At 48.1% G+C, this 18,054-nt stretch overlaps 1 protein-coding gene across 2 annotated transcripts in view; it reads left to right on the top strand.

Annotated features, from left to right (window-relative positions):
* LOC311247085 (CD82 antigen-like) overlaps positions 1–18,054 on the top strand; it is an 86,261-nt gene that overhangs the window by 38,671 nt on the left and 29,536 nt on the right. For both annotated transcript variants that reach the window (XM_084337396.1, XM_084337395.1), the window contains exons 2-3: positions 4,767–4,839; positions 8,165–8,237. In XM_084337396.1, the coding sequence (XP_084193522.1) occupies positions 4,777–4,839; positions 8,165–8,237 (136 nt within the window). In that variant the 5' untranslated portion in view covers positions 4,767–4,776. The remainder of the gene's footprint in view (positions 1–4,766; positions 4,840–8,164; positions 8,238–18,054) is intronic.

Below are 18,054 nucleotides of genomic sequence, written 5' to 3'. Positions count from 1 at the left end.
GGAAAAACTCACTAAAACCTAACAATAGGGAAAAAATGCTCCACAGGCAGTGTGGAGGAGAGAAACCTTAGAAGGGCCATTCAAGGGGGGATCTCCCTTAGATGTCGGTGATAGTAGTGTTGCAGACTGACAGTTGGTAAGCATGCACTCATGTGTGTAGTGGAACACAGATGAGTGCATGCAATAGCAACTGAACATTTTGAAAAATTAAAGATAGAGCTGATAGCGATAGCAACTGAACATTTTGAGAGATTAAAGATAGGGCTGATAACGAATCTGTTTGAGGCACAGGGGCGACGCAAAGAGGGTCGCATCCTCCCCGTCTTAATCACGGGATGTTCAACACTCCGGTCATCGCTCCGAGACAGCCGGAGACAGGGAGATGGGTGGGCGGCGCAGAGAGGGTCGCAACCTCCCCGACATCATCGCGGGACGTCCAGCACTCCGGTCACCACTACGAGACCGCAGGAGACAGGGAGACAGTTACTTAGTTACTTTACTGATTACTAGGTTACGAAGTCGTCGTCGTCCCCCTTGCTGCTGCCACAACATAAGAATGACAACAGTTTTTTTTTTTTTTTTTTTTTTTATAATGCTTTATTGAAAGTGCATAATGTCATAAATCATGATTGGCTGCTCAGACAGGTCATCATGAGACGTCATCAGCCATCAGGCCATATAAGGTAACAGCTGTCCACTGCTCAGGCACTCTAGGACAGTGGTTCCCAAACTAAATAAAATAGAAAATGTATATAATATAATTTTAATTAAAAATAAAATTGTAAAACCGTTGTGTAATATAAAACATGGTATTATAGTTTGTTATTCTCATGTGTGTGTGGCTGTGTGCGTGGGTGCGCGAGCGCACGTCCCATCTCCGGTCTAGCTGACCTGTACCCCTGGCTCTCTTATCATCAGCATTATGAGATTGTAACTAAATAGTAACGCACAGCCACTTGGAAAAGTAACTGTAATCAGATTACTGGCTTGTAACAAGTTAGATTACTATTTACTGAAAAAAGTACTTAGTAACTAGTTACTGGCATCACTGATGATAAGGAAGAAACCCACCCCCATTGCCAATAGAAAGTCTAACATGCCTATAAATATAAAATATATACCAAACAGTTTGGTTTGGTTCAAAGTTGCAATGGAAATGAGACTCGGCGGGAGTCTCACCACCCGATGAACTGAGAGAACCAAATGACCGAAGGAACAAAAGGAGAATGGATGCAGTTTTTTTTATTTCAATATCTCATTTGATTCTGTAGTGAGATTGGTACATCCCTAACATATGGGGGATATTCAAAAGATTTTATTTAAATTCTCAGATCCTTCCAGACTTTGTATGTGTGTAGTTGAGATGCCTCTGTGTGCGTGTCATGATGCATACATACATTTCTTGAATTTCGACTTGTGAGGAATTGTGCCATGAACACATTCTTCAGATTTCCACAGCGTACTGCGTTTTCAGCCGTGTCCCCGTGGACAGCATCTCTGTTTAAAGTTAGTGCTTCACTGTATCGGAAACTAACGTACTCCAAACACCCGCTGCTCTGGTCCTGGTCAGTAAATGCTTCCCAGTTGTCCTGTTGAGTGTTTGCCAAACTCTGTGTTTCTCTGTCCGTCAACCCCCCCCCCCCCCCCCCCCCCCCCAAAAGAAAAACTGGCACAAGCTGTGTTGTAACACAGTAACCCATTTACTATCCTAGGAATGTGGGTCGCCTGTACAGGCACCATGCTCACGCTACAAGCCACCTCCACTGCCAGGGGGGAAGCATTGAGCCGACCCCCCCCCCCCCTCCACCCGCTGTATTTCACCCCACAGTCCCATAGATTTATTGGACAGTGAGAGGCCATTACTGTAAGAGAAAGTGGATGGGAAGAGAAATGGGGGGGGGGGGGGGGTCGGCTCAATGCTTCCCCCCTGGCAGTGGAGGTGGCTTGTAGCGTGAGCATGGTGCCTGTACAGAGGAGAGGGGAAAAGATGTGCGATAAAGTGATAGACCACACGGTCTTCTTGGAGTGTATGGAACTTGAAGGAATGAAGGATGCAAAGAAACCAGAGGAAGAAGTGGGTGGATTGGAACTCGGCCATAAAGAGTGTCAGACAGAGGGCCAGAAAGAGTGAGAGACAGGGCCAGAAAGAGTGTCAGACAGAGGGCCATAAAGAGTGTCAGACAGAGGGCCAGAAAGAGTGAGAGACAGGGCCAGAAAGAGTGTCAGACAGAGGGCCAGAAAGAGTGTCAGACAGAGGGCCAGAAAGAGTGTCAGACAGAGGGCCAGAAAGAGTGTCAGACAGAGGGCCAGAAAGAGTGTCAGACAGAGGGCCATAAAGAGTGTCAGACAGAGGGCCAGAAAGAGTGTCAGACAGAGGGCCAGAAAGAGTGTCAGACAGAGGGCCAGAAAGAGTGAGAGACGGAGGGGATATTTCTACTCTGCTGTGGAGAGATTGAGGTTGTGCTCTACTGGTTACACTGGTGTAATCCAGGAGAATTTTGTATTTATTGGTTTAAAATACAGAGACAGTGCATATGAACTCATTCAGGGCCAACAGCACCCTCTGCTGATGGCCCTTCGGTGCCAACGCTTTATCCAATGGAGGATAGGACTTATTTGCGAGTGCATAAAACATATCAAATATAATAGCAATAGATCTAAATAACACGGTGATCGTCAATGAGTTGCTTCCAGTCAACATGCATGAAACAGATAATTTGTTCATACATTTCCATTTTATACCGTGATGAATATCAATATATTTCTAGGGCGTTCTGTCTCATCATCTCAATAAACTCCAGCAAATCGAGCTTAAATGTATTTCCTTAGAAAGCGTGCCATTTATCGCTTGATTTATGAATAGTTTTCAAATAAACGCTAGATTATCGATAGTATATGTGTCCTCATGCACGAAGAGAAGCGGGGTCTGAACAATTATTTTCATTTTTTTTCATTTTTTTATTTTTATGTTGTGGGACTTGTACAGCAATTTGTTCAACTTTGTCAGTGCTGTAAAGTTTAAATCTTAGACAAACAAAACACTTTGCTTTCATAAAATATTGTAAGCCGTCATTTGAGGCTTTATAAAAGCAGCACAATGAACACAAATCTGTCAGTGCCGAGTCCGACCTCATCTTAATTTTTATTTTTTTTTATTTTTATATATTCACATTTTATTTTCATATTCGAATCCCATGCCCATCGAACGAAGCTTCGAAGTATTTAAGACAGCCCTAGTATAAACTAAACAACAATGTATAAACTAAATGTAGCCTCCCCTGCACCCTATCAGGACCAGCCAGGCCAGTTTAGCCATCAAGGTCTGTGTTTCTAACTTTCTATGCATCTGTCACCACTTGTAGACTCAAAGCTCATCCCCAGAGCAATCTCTGGGAACACACACACATACACACACTCGCTCACTCACTCACTCACTCACTCACTCACTCACTCACTCACTCACTCACTCACTCACTCACTCACTCACTCACTCACTCACTCACTCACTCACTCACTCACTCACTCACTCACTCACTCACTCACTCACTCACTCACTCACTCACTCACTCACTCACTCACTCACTCACTCACTCACTCACTCACTCACTCACTCACTCACTCACTCACTCACTCACTCACTCACTCACTCACTCACTCACTCACTCACTCACTCACATACTTCTAGACTACCCTGAGACCATATAATTTAAAGGGCCTTTTCACAGGAAAATGGCCTTTTCCTGTGTGTTGCATTGTTTGTTCTTACAGAATGAGAGGTTGTCCCAACACTGAGAAACTGAAGTGTGTTGTGCCTTTTCTGCAGTTCAGCTGTGACAAGAACCCTCCCTCTTGAAACAGTTCAGCTGTGACAAGAACCCTCCCTCTTGAAATGAGCCATTCAGGACTGCAGCCACAACTGCCGTAGTTAATAACGCGCGTGTGACGATATCTTGATAATAACGTGCGTGTGTACAAGATTGAGGCTTGCATGTAAATCTTCTCCTTTCTACCTAAAGTTGAACCTAAAATGTGTTTCTGACAAGATTTTAAAGACGTCGTCATCGCTCCGCTACTGCTGGATCTCGAGTCATATTTGATCTCCAATGTCTAGTCTCAAAGTTGGATCTGAATTTCGCTCGACGGTACAGCCGCACCCCTGCTAGATGTACGATAATTATCGTATTGTACAATAAAAGCAGCTCGCTTCTTACAGGCAGAGAAACAGCCCATTGAGAACAGTACTGTTCTTATCTGTAGATACTATATCTACATATCCTATGCTTACTAGTTAGTTACACTGCTGGCCAGTATTACTACTACCATACTGTTTACACCTGTATCACTGTACATATTACTGTGTATACTACAACTCTGTATACATCTGATTAGCACTACACTCAGTAGTACTAATTTGTATATTTTGTACCTAGTTTAATAATTACCTGTACATTTGATATTGCTGTTGCACTTTACTCGCACTCTGGTCGGATGCCACACTTATTTTCATTGTACTGTACTTGTGATGTATATTGACAACAAACCTGAATCTAGTCTACTGAAACAGAGGGGTATAGAGGCTGATAATCTGAGTGGGCTTTCTTCCAGCAAAAAAACTCAAAGACATGTTTAGGGGACCTCAAAGACCTATATTAACTTGTTGAAAAGGACTAAAATATATCTCCTTTAACCTTTTTACTACATGTGTGATGTTATTATGAGTGCAGTAGGCGGGACCATAACTTACACCAATGTCATCCCATTCACAGATCTAGCACCATGGGGAAAGGATGCATCACGGCAACCAAGTACTTCCTCTTCCTCTTCAACCTCATCTTCTTCGTAAGTATCTTGTGAAAACGATAATCGCAGGCATAGTGTGTTAATAATCCACTGCATGAAAACCTTGTGTCTATTCGGAGAATTGAGGAAAACAATCTTATTTTCAGACTGAAGACGATGTCATGGGTTGAAGGGTCATAAAGTTAGCTTTACACAATGAAAGATTAAGTGAATGACCTTTTAACTGAAAAGTAATTAAATAAAGGAAGGGGGGTTGGGGCGGGGGGTTGTTGTACACAATAGCAGTAAATGGCTATTTTTACTGTCTCACTGTGTTGGACAGTCTGAGAGGGGGACATGTTAGCCATGCAACTCTCTCTCTCTCCTCTTTCTCTCTTTCTTTCTTTCTTTCTCCCTCTCTCTTTCTTTCTTTCTTGCTCTCTCACATACACTCCATCCTCTTTCTCTCTCTCTCTCTCTCTCTCTCTCTCTCTCTCTCGCTCTCGCTCTCGCTCTCGCTCTCTCTCTCTCTCTCTCACACTCTGTTCTCTCTCGCTCTCTCTCACACACTCGGTTCTCTCTCGCTCTCTCTCTTGCTCTCTCTCTCTCTCTCTCTCTCTCTCTCTCTCTCTCTCTCTCTCTCTCTCTCTCTCTCTCTCTCTCTCTCTCTCTCTCTCTCTCACACACTCGGTTCTCTCTCGCTCTCTCTCTCTCCTCTTGCTCTCTCACCCCCCCCTCTCTCTTTCTCTCACACACACTCCGTCCTCTTTCTCTCCCTCCTCTCTCTCTCACACACACTCCGTCCTCTCTCTCTCTCTCTTTCTCACACACACACTCTGTCCTCTTTCTCTCTCTCTCTCTCTTCTCGCTCTCTCACCCCCCCTCCTCTCTCTCTCTCTCTCACCCCCCCATCTCTCTCTCTCTCTGAGCCTTAATTACAGTGTAGATGAAGTGTTTGCGGCCTAGTTACTAGGGGTGATTCTCTCTCTCACCCGACCCGTCTCTCCCTCTGCTCACCAAGGAAATTAAATCTTTGATCGGGGGCTTAAGACCTCTTTACACAGCAAGTGCAACCCTCGGGACCCCAGCATGATGAGCACACAGACATACCCCCTGTGTGTGTGTGTGTGTGCATGCACTGATGCGTGCACATGAGTTCACATCTGTGTCGGTTGACTAATGTTGACATTTCCAGACTCAATGCACTTTATGTTCCCAAATACACGCAAACAGTTCACACTAGGGAAGCACTGACCCCCAAACTGCTATCTGATATCGCCCCCATTCCATACCAGGCTAAAATAGAATATCGGTATTGGAGAATTTCCAACATACTAAAATCTGACACAGAGAAAGACGTCTTAACGTGCCAGAAATCAAAGCAAAGTGACTTGCTGCTACATTTTCGACACGCTAACTCTCTCTAATGGTCGATTTTTATCTCATTATCTTTTATGGAATGACTCCAAAACAACGATCCAAGTCTATACTGTTCTTTAAAAGTAACGGATCGGATTGATACTCGCTATTGGTCGGTACCCAAAGCCCAGGTATAGAAGAAGAAGATTACTTTATTGTCAATGTACACGAGGCAATTGGAATTAGTCTTTTTCGCATATCCCTCGTAGTTATACATACACACTGTCCTCATATCCCTACTAGTTACACATACACACAGTCCTCATATCCCTACTAGTTACACATACACACAGTCCTCATATCCCTCCTAGTTACATACACACAGTCCTCATATCCCTACTAGTTATACATACACACAGTCCTCATATCCCTCCTAGTTACATATACACATAGTCCTCATATCCCTCCTAGTTACATATACACACAGTCCTCATATCCCTTCTAGTTACACATACAACACAGTCCTCATATCCCTCCTAGTTAGACATACACACAGTCCTCATATCACTCCTAGTTACACATACACACAGTCCTCATATCCCTCCTAGTTACATATACACACAGTCCTCATATCCCTCCTAGTTACATATACACACAGTCCTCATATCCCTCCTAGTTACACACACACACAGTCCTCATATCCCTCCTAGTTACACATACACACAGTCCTCATATCCCTCCTAGTTACATATACACACAGTCCTCATATCCCTCCTAGTTACACACACACACAGTCCTCATATCCCTCCTAGTTACACATACACACAGTCCTCATATCCCTCCTAGTTACATATACACACAGTCCTCATATCCCTCCTAGTTACACATACACTGTCCTCATATCCCTCCTAGTTACACACACACACAGTCCTCATATCCCTCCTAGTTAGACATACACACAGTCCTCATATCCCTAGTTACACATTACACACGGTCCTCATATCCCTCCTAGTTACACATACACACAGTCCTCATATCCCTCCTAGTTACATATACACACAGTCCTTGTATCCCTCCTAGTTACATATACACACGGTCCTCATATCCCTCCTAGTTACACATACACACAGTCCTCATATCCCTCCTAGTTACACATACACACAGTCCTCATATCCCTCCTAGTTACACACACACACAGTCCTCATATCCCTCCTAGTTACATATACACACGGTCCTCATATCCCTCCTAGTTACACATACACACAGTCCTCATAGCCCTCCTAGTTACACATACACACAGTCCTCATATCCCTCCTAGTTACACATACACACAGTCCTCATATCCCTCCTAGTTACACATACACACAGTCCTCATAGCCCTCCTAGTTACACATACACACAGTCCTCATAGCCCTCCTAGTTACACATACACACAGTCCTCATATCCCTCCTAGTTACACATACACACAGTCCTCATATCCCTCCTAGTTACACATACACACAGTCCTCATAGCCCTCCTAGTTACATATACACACGTCTCCCACACATATGCATTTCATCAGAGGTCAGAGCGCAGTTTTGGGGTTCAGTGCCTTGCTCAGGGGCACTTAGGCAGGATGGTGACACCAGATGTAACACCAGCCACCCTTCAGTCACCAGCTCACTGCTTGAATACACCCTGTCAGTGGCGGGGATTGAACCAGCAACCTTTCGGTTACTGGCTGGCCTCTTTACCTCTAGGCCATCCTGCCCCCCCCCCCCCCCAGGTATCGGTATCGAGATCGAGAAAGTTGGATTGGTGCATTCCTAGTTCACACACACACACACACACACACACACACACACACACACACACACACACACACACACACACACACACACACACACACACACACACACACACACACACACACACACACACACACACACACACACACACACACACACACACACACACACACACACACACACACACACACACACACACACACACACACACCTCTGATGTTGCCTTGTCTCCCACAGCTTTCTGGAGCGCTCGTCATGGGCTTTGGACTATGGGTCCTCCTGGACAATCAGAGCTTCATGGCCGTCCTGCGTAAGTGCCTGCGTCGAATTTAATGCAGTCTTCATTTATTCATCCCATACAAGCCGAGGAATGGACAGGATGATGCTTTTTGCTCTCTGGGGTTTCAAACAGAACATTAGCTTCCATGCTGTATGGATTATCATGTGTATAGGATGCATCACCGATGATGTCACTATGCTCTTCCCACAGGAACTGAGCTCACATCACCGATGATGTCACTATGCTCTTCCCACAGGGCCTGAGCTCACAGCATTATGTCATTTACATGTTTTATGAGGATTAGGCCTCTAATTATGTTTTTTTTTTTTTTTTTTTTTTATTGAAACCAGGTTCCCATGGCTGTTGTTTCAGGCTTAAAACGGATAACATGAGACCATGAATAACATATAAACCTTGTTTGAAATGCTCCTCTGGCCAGATTTAAGACTCAATGAGTTAAGAATCAAAGGAACAAATGGCCAAAGGTTATTTGCACTAATCCACTTGTGGAGCTCGTATAGGAGAGAGCATGGACTCATGATTAACACTCTGAAAACAGGCCAAGGTCTAGCTGCAGGCTCTGTGTGTATGACTGTGTGTGTTGTATGTGTTGTATGTGTGTTGTACAAAGTGCCAAATGCACTTGTAATGCACCCTCTACATTACACATTTAATGGATGACCAACATGCTTTCTTGGTAAGAATAATTTGAAGCACCTACAAGGGCATGTATCTGGTAATACCTCGTTACTCTCCACAGAAAGTAAATGTACATTATTTATTACTTTGATTGAAAGGTATTATAATACAGTGTGTTAGATAAATTCCCACGTGCATAAATGTGCACCAGGGATGCACCAGTATGGTCTAACGAGGCCAATATACCAATATCAGATTTCCCCTTCCCATATATCGGCTGATATGACACACGCCTATGCCTCGGATAGTGATGTGGTGCTGGGGGGTTTACAACACACCTGCCTAACAAATAAAGTAAAATGAAAGGAGAAATTAACTGAAATCTATAGTCCCGAAGGTCCTTGCCAATGTTACTATTTTGTTCATGTGAAACGAAATTATGTCAAGGTCACAAGAATGCCAATTCTATCAGGAATCACTCACGTCGTTAGTTTAACCATTTATATTATAATGCTGAATAAATGGCAATGGCGATACAGTTAGTCTACTGGAAGGGCTGCTCCCCCGCTGTGAGAGAGGTCACAGTTAGTCTTGGCCGTGTGGTTCTGCTGGAGAGAGAGGTTACAGTTAGTCTTGGTGGTGTGGTTCTACTGGAGAGAGAGGTTACAGTTAGTCTTGGTGGTGTGGTTCTACTGGAGAGAGAGGTTACAGTTAGTCTTGGTGGTGTGGTTCTACTGGAGAGAGAGGTTACAGTTAGTCTTGGCCGTGTGGTTCTACTGGAGAGAGAGGTTACAGTTAGTCTTGGTGTTGTGGTTCTACTGGAGAGAGAGGTTACAGTTAGTCTTGGTGGTGTGGTTCTACTGGAGAGAGAGGTTACAGTTAGTCTTGGTGGTGTGGTTCTACTGGAGAGAGAGGTTACAGTTAGTCTTGGTGTTGTGGTTCTACTGGAGAGAGAGGTTACAGTTAGTCTTGGTGTTGTGGTTCTACTGGAGAGAGAGGTTACAGTTAGTCTTGGTGTTGTGGTTCTGCTGGAGAGAGAGGTTACAGTTAGTCTTGGTGTTGTGGTTCTACTGTAGAGGTTACAGTTAGTCTTGGCCGTGTGGTTCTACTGGAGAGAGGTTACAGTTAGTCTTGGCCGTGTGGTTCTACTGTAGAGGTTACAGTTAGTCTTGGCCGTGTGGTTCTACTGTAGAGGTTACAGTTAGTCTTGGTGTTGTGGTTCTACTGGAGAGAGAGGTTACAGTTAGTCTTGGTGGTGTGGTTCTACTGCAGAGAGAGGTTACAGTTAGTCTTGGTGGTGTGGTTCTACTGGAGAGAGAGGTTACAGTTAGTCTTGGTGTTGTGGTTCTACTGGAGAGAGAGGTTACAGTTAGTCTTGGTGGTGTGGTTCTACTGGAGAGAGAGGTTACAGTTAGTCTTGGTGTTGTGGTTCTACTGGAGAGAGAGGTTACAGTTAGTCTTGGTGGTGTGGTTCTACTGGAGAGAGAGGTTACAGTTAGTCTTGGTGTTGTGGTTCTACTGGAGAGAGAGGTTACAGTTAGTCTTGGTGGTGTGGTTCTACTGGAGAGAGAGGTTACAGTTAGTCTTGGTGTTGTGGTTCTACTGGAGAGAGAGGTTACAGTTAGTCTTGGTGTTGTGGTTCTACTGTAGAGGTTACAGTTAGTCTTGGTGGTGTGGTTCTACTGGAGAGGTTACAGTTAGTCTTGGTGGTGTGGTTCTACTGTAGAGGTTACAGTTAGTCTTGGTGGTGTGGTTCTACTGTAGAGGTTACAGTTAGTCTTGGCGGTGTGGTTCTACTGGAGAGAGAGGTTACTGTAACTGAGGGGTACAATTCCCTGACTGTATTACTAGATATGATACTTACTACCACTACCTTTGTACTTAATATTCGGCCACCCAGTACACGGCATAAATATATTATCATGAACACTCTCACGTAGATGAAACGGATCCAACACAAATGTACGAATTAGAAACAGGTCTTTATTTCCTACACAGCGATGGTGTGTAGAATAAGCACTTAATCACTTAATTACATTTATGAATTGAAATAGTATGCACTTTTATGGCAAGGAGTATTCGTCGGTATATCAATAGATAATGTCCAATCTCTGAAGGCGCAGGTGGTAAATATACGACCTGGAATAGTTAAGGAATAACAGCAATGATACGTTAATGATTATAGGCTGGATACACTAGAGGGGGTTAATCCGGTCGCTTGTAAGCCGACAGGAGTAGGAGGGGGGGGGGGGTAGAATCCAGCTGCCTCGTCCGGCCAAGGGTATCCCAGGTGAACCCACTGTAGTGCCGTTCAATGCGCCAGCGATCCTTGGACCACAGATGAAAGCAGGTGGACTCTTTGTGGGCCGGCTCTCTCCGGTCCACGGGGGAGAGATGTGGAGAGACCTCGTCTTGCAGAGCGTCTCCTCACCTTGCGTCCTCTCCAGGGGGGGGGGGTTCCAACACACGGTAGTGTCGGGGGTCTTTATCCATAGAATAATCAAAGTATCCAAAGCATAATCCGTGCCTGGGAAGGCGGGCTGTCGTCGGTAGAATAATCCGGTATACAGGTCCACTCGCTCGTCGGCTCTGGGGCTCCTCGGGTGCAGCTTCACATAGGGTCAACCACCCTGGGTAAGCAGCCAGTTCTCTGCCCGAAACGATGGGGTACTGACTACGGTAGTATTCTCACCGCACGAAGCACTATATATTAACAGACTATTATTAGCTTAATAGACTACGTCCAACTCGACGATATAGTGCCAAATATGACTATTCAAATATTAATATACACGATGTCTCAATACCGATGGTAGGCCGAACTTGGCCTTACTCCCACACGTGGCATCGCGGGGAGGCTTTACGTCTGTGACTCTATTGGAGGGTAAGAAACTGGACTGAAAAGAAAGTCCTACTTTAGTAGCGCAGTATATATACGCACTATGAACAAATAGTCCCATTAGTGGTGCGGTAGCCAAATTCCTACGCGGAACTAGGACTTGTTCGTACATGTCGAGCGGTACGTTTGAACTGGGTCTGAGGGGTATGGCAGCCTGGCACCAAGGTCTCGACCAATAGTAGAATGGAGACTATTATGGGATGTTCAGTAGGCTAGAATGGATATTCAATGCATATTGTACAAGGAATATACAAGGGATATCAGGGAATATTAGAGAATATACAAATACAATTAAATATATATATATAAATAAATATATATATTCGGTTTAATCTGGCCCTTCACAACAGCCACCCCCTGAATAGGTCCCAGACCTAATCAGTTAAACGGAGACAGATTAATCGCGTTGTCTATTTACACATAAGGGTTTGCTGTAGGGGTCAGTCAACTTCACAAAGAAATAGGGTTGTAGGGTCATGGTCATCATCGATTGTGTCTGGGAGTCGAGGCAGTTCTATGAGCCTTGCCACGGGACGGGTGTAAGTGCAACCCTGGACGAGCACTTCAGCTGCTCGGACCTTGCCGTCGGCACCGGTGATTACTTTGCTTACGCGGCCGGCCGGCCACATAGCTCTGGGCAGTGATTGATCAATAATCATGACGACTGTTCCTTCTGTCAAATTGTCTCTCTCCTTTACCCACTTCTGGCGGGTCTGTAGAGACGGTAGGTAGTGCAGTAGGAAACTGTTCCAAAACTTGTCGGCTAATACTTGGCTGTACCTCCACATTCGTCGGCCGTTCGCTTCTTCAGGCCGGTACATTGTCTGGGGTAATGTGGGATCTAGCCGCCCCATCAGGAGTGTGTTGGGGGTAACTGGGTCGATATCCGCCACATCACTGGAGACATATCCGAGGGGCTTCGAGTTAAGTACTCCCTCAATCTCCGTGAGGACTGTCATTAGGACTTCTTCCGCCACAGTCTGGGCCCCAAGTACTGCGTACAGGGCTGTCTTTATGGAGCGCACTTCTCGTTCCCAAGTGCCACCGAAGTGGGGTGCGTTTGGGGGGTTGAATTGGAAATCAACCTGTGCTGGAGCGAGGTGGGTCTTAAGTTCTGGGCCCATAGCTTGGAAGCTCTCTCTCAGCTCTCTTTCGCCGCCTTTAAAGTTTGTCCCATGATCGGACAATAGGGTAGACGGTCTTCCTTTCCGTGATATGAATCTACGGAAGGCCATAAGGAATGAGTCTGTGCTCATGGTCGGGAGAAGCTCGATGTGTATCGCTCTGGTGGTCATGCATTTGAATACAATACCCCACCGCTTCTCGGTTCCTCTTCCTTTCTTTATGTGCAGCGGGCCAAAGCAGTCCATACCCGTTGAGTAGAATGGCTTGTCACCGATTCGGAGGCGACATGGAGGAAGGTCAGCCATCCTTGGTATGCTGGGCTGCGCGCGCCACTTGCGGCAGTCTAGACATGTTCGTTGGAAGCGTCGTACCGCCTCTCTTCCTTGTAGGATCCAGTAACGACGTCTGATTTCCGCGAAGACTCTTTCTGCTCCTGCGTGATGTACATCCTCATCGTATTTCTTTATAATCAGCTCTGTGACCTTGTGTCGGCTGTTCAATACGATCGGGTATTTAATGTCATCCGGTAGATTGGGGGCTCTGCGTAGGCGACCACCCACTCTGATGAGGGTGTGAGCGTCGCTCTCGGGGGCCAGGTGAATTAATCTGCTGTCGGATGGGACGGGCTTTCCTCCCTGTAGACAGGCCAATTCATCGGGGAACGAGTCTCTCTGGGCTCGCTGCAGTAGAAGCAATTCTGCTTCCTCGTAGTTAGCCGCTGACATATCAGCGGGGGACTTGCACTCCGGGTGGTACCGCAGGAATGTTCTTTGTTGTGCACTCTCTATGGACGTGCAATCGTTTATGTTAGGGTCGGTGGAGGCTACGGTGCTCAATCCACAGAACACAGACTTCTTAATTTCCACCTCCTCTGGACTTGCTTCCCTCGGGATAGGCATGGGCCACTGTCCTTCCGGGAGTCTTAGGAATGCGGGGCCGTCACTGTAGACATTGCGACGGGTGAGGTCATCCAGGGGCATCCCCCGGGTGATGACGTCAGCTGGGTTCTGTTTTGTATCAACGTAGCGCCACTCTGTTTCTCCGGTTAACTCTTCGGTTAAGTCTTGAATCTCGGTGACTCTGACTCCCACGAAGACTTTGTACTTGCATGAGTCCGATTTGATCCAGGCGAGTACCGTCGTGGAATCTGACCACAGGATTGTTCTAGACACCGGTATGGTGAGCTCACGTTGGATGAGCGTGGCTAGGTGCGCTCCGGCTAGGGCTGCGCAGAGCTCTAGACGTGGGATTGGGATAGATTGTTGCTTGCGTGGGGCTATTCTCGAGCGGGCGAGGACAAATGCTGTGTAGATCTCTCCCCCCTGGTCTTGGGCCCGCAAGTAGGCTACTGATCCGTATGCGACCTCTGAGGCGTCACTGAAGACGTGTAAGTCCATTTTACATGTCTCTGGCTTCACCGTGGGTGGGGAGTAGCTTCGGCGCATATTAACGCCTGGGAGTGAGTGGAGCTCCATCTCCCACTCTCTCCAGGTGGATGCAAGGTGTGCGGGAATGGGGTCGTCCCAGCCCTGGTCCTTGTCCCACAATGCTCGTACAATAATTTTTGCCCTGGTGGTGTACGGTAGAATACATCCTAGCGGGTCATATTGTCGGGCGAGTGTTGTGTACACACTCCGTCTGGTGGTCGGCGCCGCCGCCGGCCTTCCCTGCTCCGTAGTCAGGGGCTTGTGTCTGTAGTGAAGCGAATCTGTTTTGAATCGCCACACCAATCCCAGGGTCATCTCCTGGGCTTCTCCCGGGATTGTAGCCATCCAGGTCTCGCTGCTGGCTGCCTTGTCCTCGGAGGAGAGGCTGCGCAGTACTTGCGGATCGCTGCTGGCCCACTGCCTGAGATCAAAGCCGCCTTTGATCAATGAGGCGCGGAGTTTAATCAGGAGAGCCTCGGCTTCTTCCTGGGTTGAAAGGCTTTGTAGACAGTTGTCTACGTAGAAGCTGTTCTTTACGCTGTGTCGGACCTCTTCGTCCGCTGCTGGGTCCTCTGCTACATGTTTCTGTAGTGCAAATGTCGCACAGCAGGGGCTGCACGTCGTTCCAAAGGGGAGGACTTCCCATTGGTAGATGGCTGGGTGCTCATCTCCTGGCTTCTCTCTCCATAGGAACCGTAACAGGGGCTTGTCCGCCTCTACTAATCTCACCTGCAGGAACATTCCTTTAATGTCCCCGCTGATGGCCACCTTTTCCTGGCGGAAGCGGAGTAGAACGCCGAGTAGGGAGGGGCCGAGTGTGGGACCGGGCAGTAACTCTTTATTCAGAGTTTGGGATCCGATCTGGTAGCTGCAGTTAAATACTATGCGGTCTTTACCGTTGTGATGGACCTTGTGGTGGGGCACGTACCACGATTCAGTGGTCTGGTCAGCCTCTTTAATGTCCATCTTTGTGACGTGTCCCGCTGTGATGAGCTTCTCAATCTCAGCGCGGTATACACTCTCTTGGGCGGGGTTCTTGGCTAAGCGCCGCTCCGTGTTCAGCAGGTACCGTTCTATGGCGTCTGTCTTGGCGTGGAAAGTAGGCATTCCTTCTCGCCGCAGGAGTGGCGTGGCGTATCTCAACACGCCGTTGACCGGGACTCTCTTGGTCCCTGTCTCGAGGAGGTGAATGGCGTAAATGTCATCTTTAGAGCGAATGTCTTTCTTTCCATTCTTAAAGGGCATTTGTTCCAAGCTCCATAGCCGCTCTACGTGTTGCAGGAGTGCGGTTTCTCCCTCTGTGACTCGGGAGTGGAGACATCTAGTGGCTGTACTTCGGTTGAGAGATTTGGCGAGCGGGCCTTGGAGAGTCCATCCCAAACGGGTCTCGACTGCTGCAGGACAGCCTCGGGGTCCGGTATGAACCCGGTCTATCGGGACAATGAGGTCTGCATGGTCGGAGCCTATCAACAGGGTCGGCATAGCATTGTCTATGAGCGGGATCGGTAACTTGCGCAGATGTGCATATTTCTCCATCAGCTTGGCGACGGGGTATGTGTACCGCGACAGTCCTATTTCTTGGCTGGTGAAAGCGTCTGCAATCTGGTACCGTCGCTCAGGCTGGCCGCTTGCTGCGATAGAGAATGAGACATTCTCGCCCTTTATCGTCTTCAAATCTCGTCTTATTGTCCGAATTGTCATTTGGGTTTCGCTGGGCCGCAGCGGAGGCGAGCAGCAGGGTCTTCTCTGACCCGTCATCGAGGACGGCGTAAGTGTCCAGGACTTTATTCTGGTAGCTTAGTGTCACACGCACTACTTTTAGGAGTACTCGGGCTCCACTGCTGCTGGCGGGATCGATGTACATGACGCTCGCTTTGCGGCTGGATGGTGCAGGTGAAGGGCGCCGTCTGTTACTGTCGTGAAGTATGTCCAGATGGGCTCCATCGCACTTGGTGCACCTTTTCTTTAAGCGGCATTCGGCTGCCATGTGTGAGCGCGCACAGCGAAAACAGCGCTTGTTGGACTTTATCCATTGACCTGCTTCCTCCGCGTTCAGCTTGGGGAAGGAGTCACATTGCGCTAGCCAGTGTTCTTTCTCACAGTAGGGGCACACTGTCTTCCACTTCTCCGTTCTGGAGGGGGTACTGTGGCTCCTGCTGCTCGGTACTGACTCCGATTGGTGCATCACAGTCACCGATCTTCTTCCATCATTTAGTCGTCTGGTTCCTTCTCTGGAGCCAGGGGTGCTCCGTCCGAATGTATCTAGCCGTAGGCTGCTGACTTCTCTCGCCAGGAAGTCTGCTAGATCGAGGAGGTTCGGTTCGGGGCCATTCGGGTCTCTGTGGTCCCTCTGCCGCCTAAAGCGCTCCTGACGAGCGGGCGGCAGCTTCTCCAGGATCCTTTCCACATTTGAGTTGGCGTAAAGTTCATGCCTCCCCTTCTCTCTTTGCGCTCCCAACATCCCTACCAGGGACTGCACTCTGATGGACAGGTCGTCCAGTGCTCGATTGTCTATTGCTGGGGGTAAGCGGTCGATGTGTCGGATCTCCTGGATCACGTAATCCCATATGCGCCCATACCTCTGGTCCAATGCTACCAGCGCTGCTGTGTATGGGGTGGTGGAAGTCGCGTAGGCGAGCGCTATATTATGTGCGCGGGGCACCTTTAAGTGCTGCAGTAGGATGGCGTATTTGTGGCGTTCATCCAATACATCCACCAACATGGTCTCCAGACACATGCGGAGTTCTGTATACTGGGCCCGGTTCTCTTGGGTGAAGTCGGGTACCATAGGCGTGCCAATGTATGACGCTGACTGTGGATACATCGGCGAGCGTTGGGGGAGAGGCCTCCTAGGCGAGTCTCCTCCCGCTCCTTGGTATGGGCTGGTACCGGCAGTGTACCATGGCCCGCTTGTCCAGGTGCTGTTCCTCGGTGCGGGTCGTGCGTCGTGCTCACCCGTGTATAGAGTCGGGGGTCTGTAGCGCAGCTCCGCGGGAGTATAGCCTGGGCTGTACCGGACCTCCTGGTCCGGTAGAGTACTGTGCTGTCTTCGGGCGCGGTTCTCCTCCTCTTCCTCTTCGTCTTCAGTTAGGTCATCCAGTGCTTGTAGTCTCTGGTTTAGCCTCTCCACAGGATATGCTGCTCCTTCCCGGTTGCTAGGTCTCGCTTGGACCGGTGGGGGGAGGTGGTCTGTGGGGGGTATAGACCTCGTCTGTTGGTCAAGTTCAGGGTTGTTTACTCGGCTAGGGGATGCCGCCCTGGAGGTGTGTCTAGACGAGTTCCTGGAGCCTCTGGCGGAGGGAGAGGGTGTTGTCCGTCTGATCAGCTGTTCTATTAGTTGCGACTGCTGTCTGTCGCGCGCTGCGTCCCGTTGAGCACCGGCTCGTTCTCGGGCCACATTCTCTTCCATCTGAATGCGTCTTATTTCTAGACGTATCTGCTCGTGTTCGCTTCGCTGCTGGATCTGCAGTCGGTCGCGTTCAGCAGCGGCGTTCAGGCTGATGAGGAAGGCCTGCTGTAGGGTCCTCTCTGCCTCGCTGGGAGAAGGCGGTTGTATAGGGGAGCCTTCCCTCGGGGTACTCCTTGCGGAGCCTTGGAGTTCTATCTCCACGGTGCTCTCCCCGTCTTCTTCCGTGCCGAGTTCTCTCTCGGTAGCGTTGTATTCCTCCCGGGACTCATCGGGGACTACTTCTTCAGTACTGGCGGGGTGTGAAGTCATGTCTGGTTCCCACTGGTCCCCACCGTGAACTTGGTCAGT

The sequence above is a fragment of the Notolepis coatsorum genome (assembly GCF_963971535.1).
Source record: "Notolepis coatsorum genome assembly, chromosome: 20".
In the NCBI taxonomy this organism is placed as follows: domain Eukaryota; kingdom Metazoa; phylum Chordata; class Actinopteri; order Aulopiformes; family Paralepididae; genus Notolepis; species Notolepis coatsorum.
Note: the sequence above shows the minus strand (reverse complement) of the source record. Positions and strands in the feature narration are given on the sequence as shown.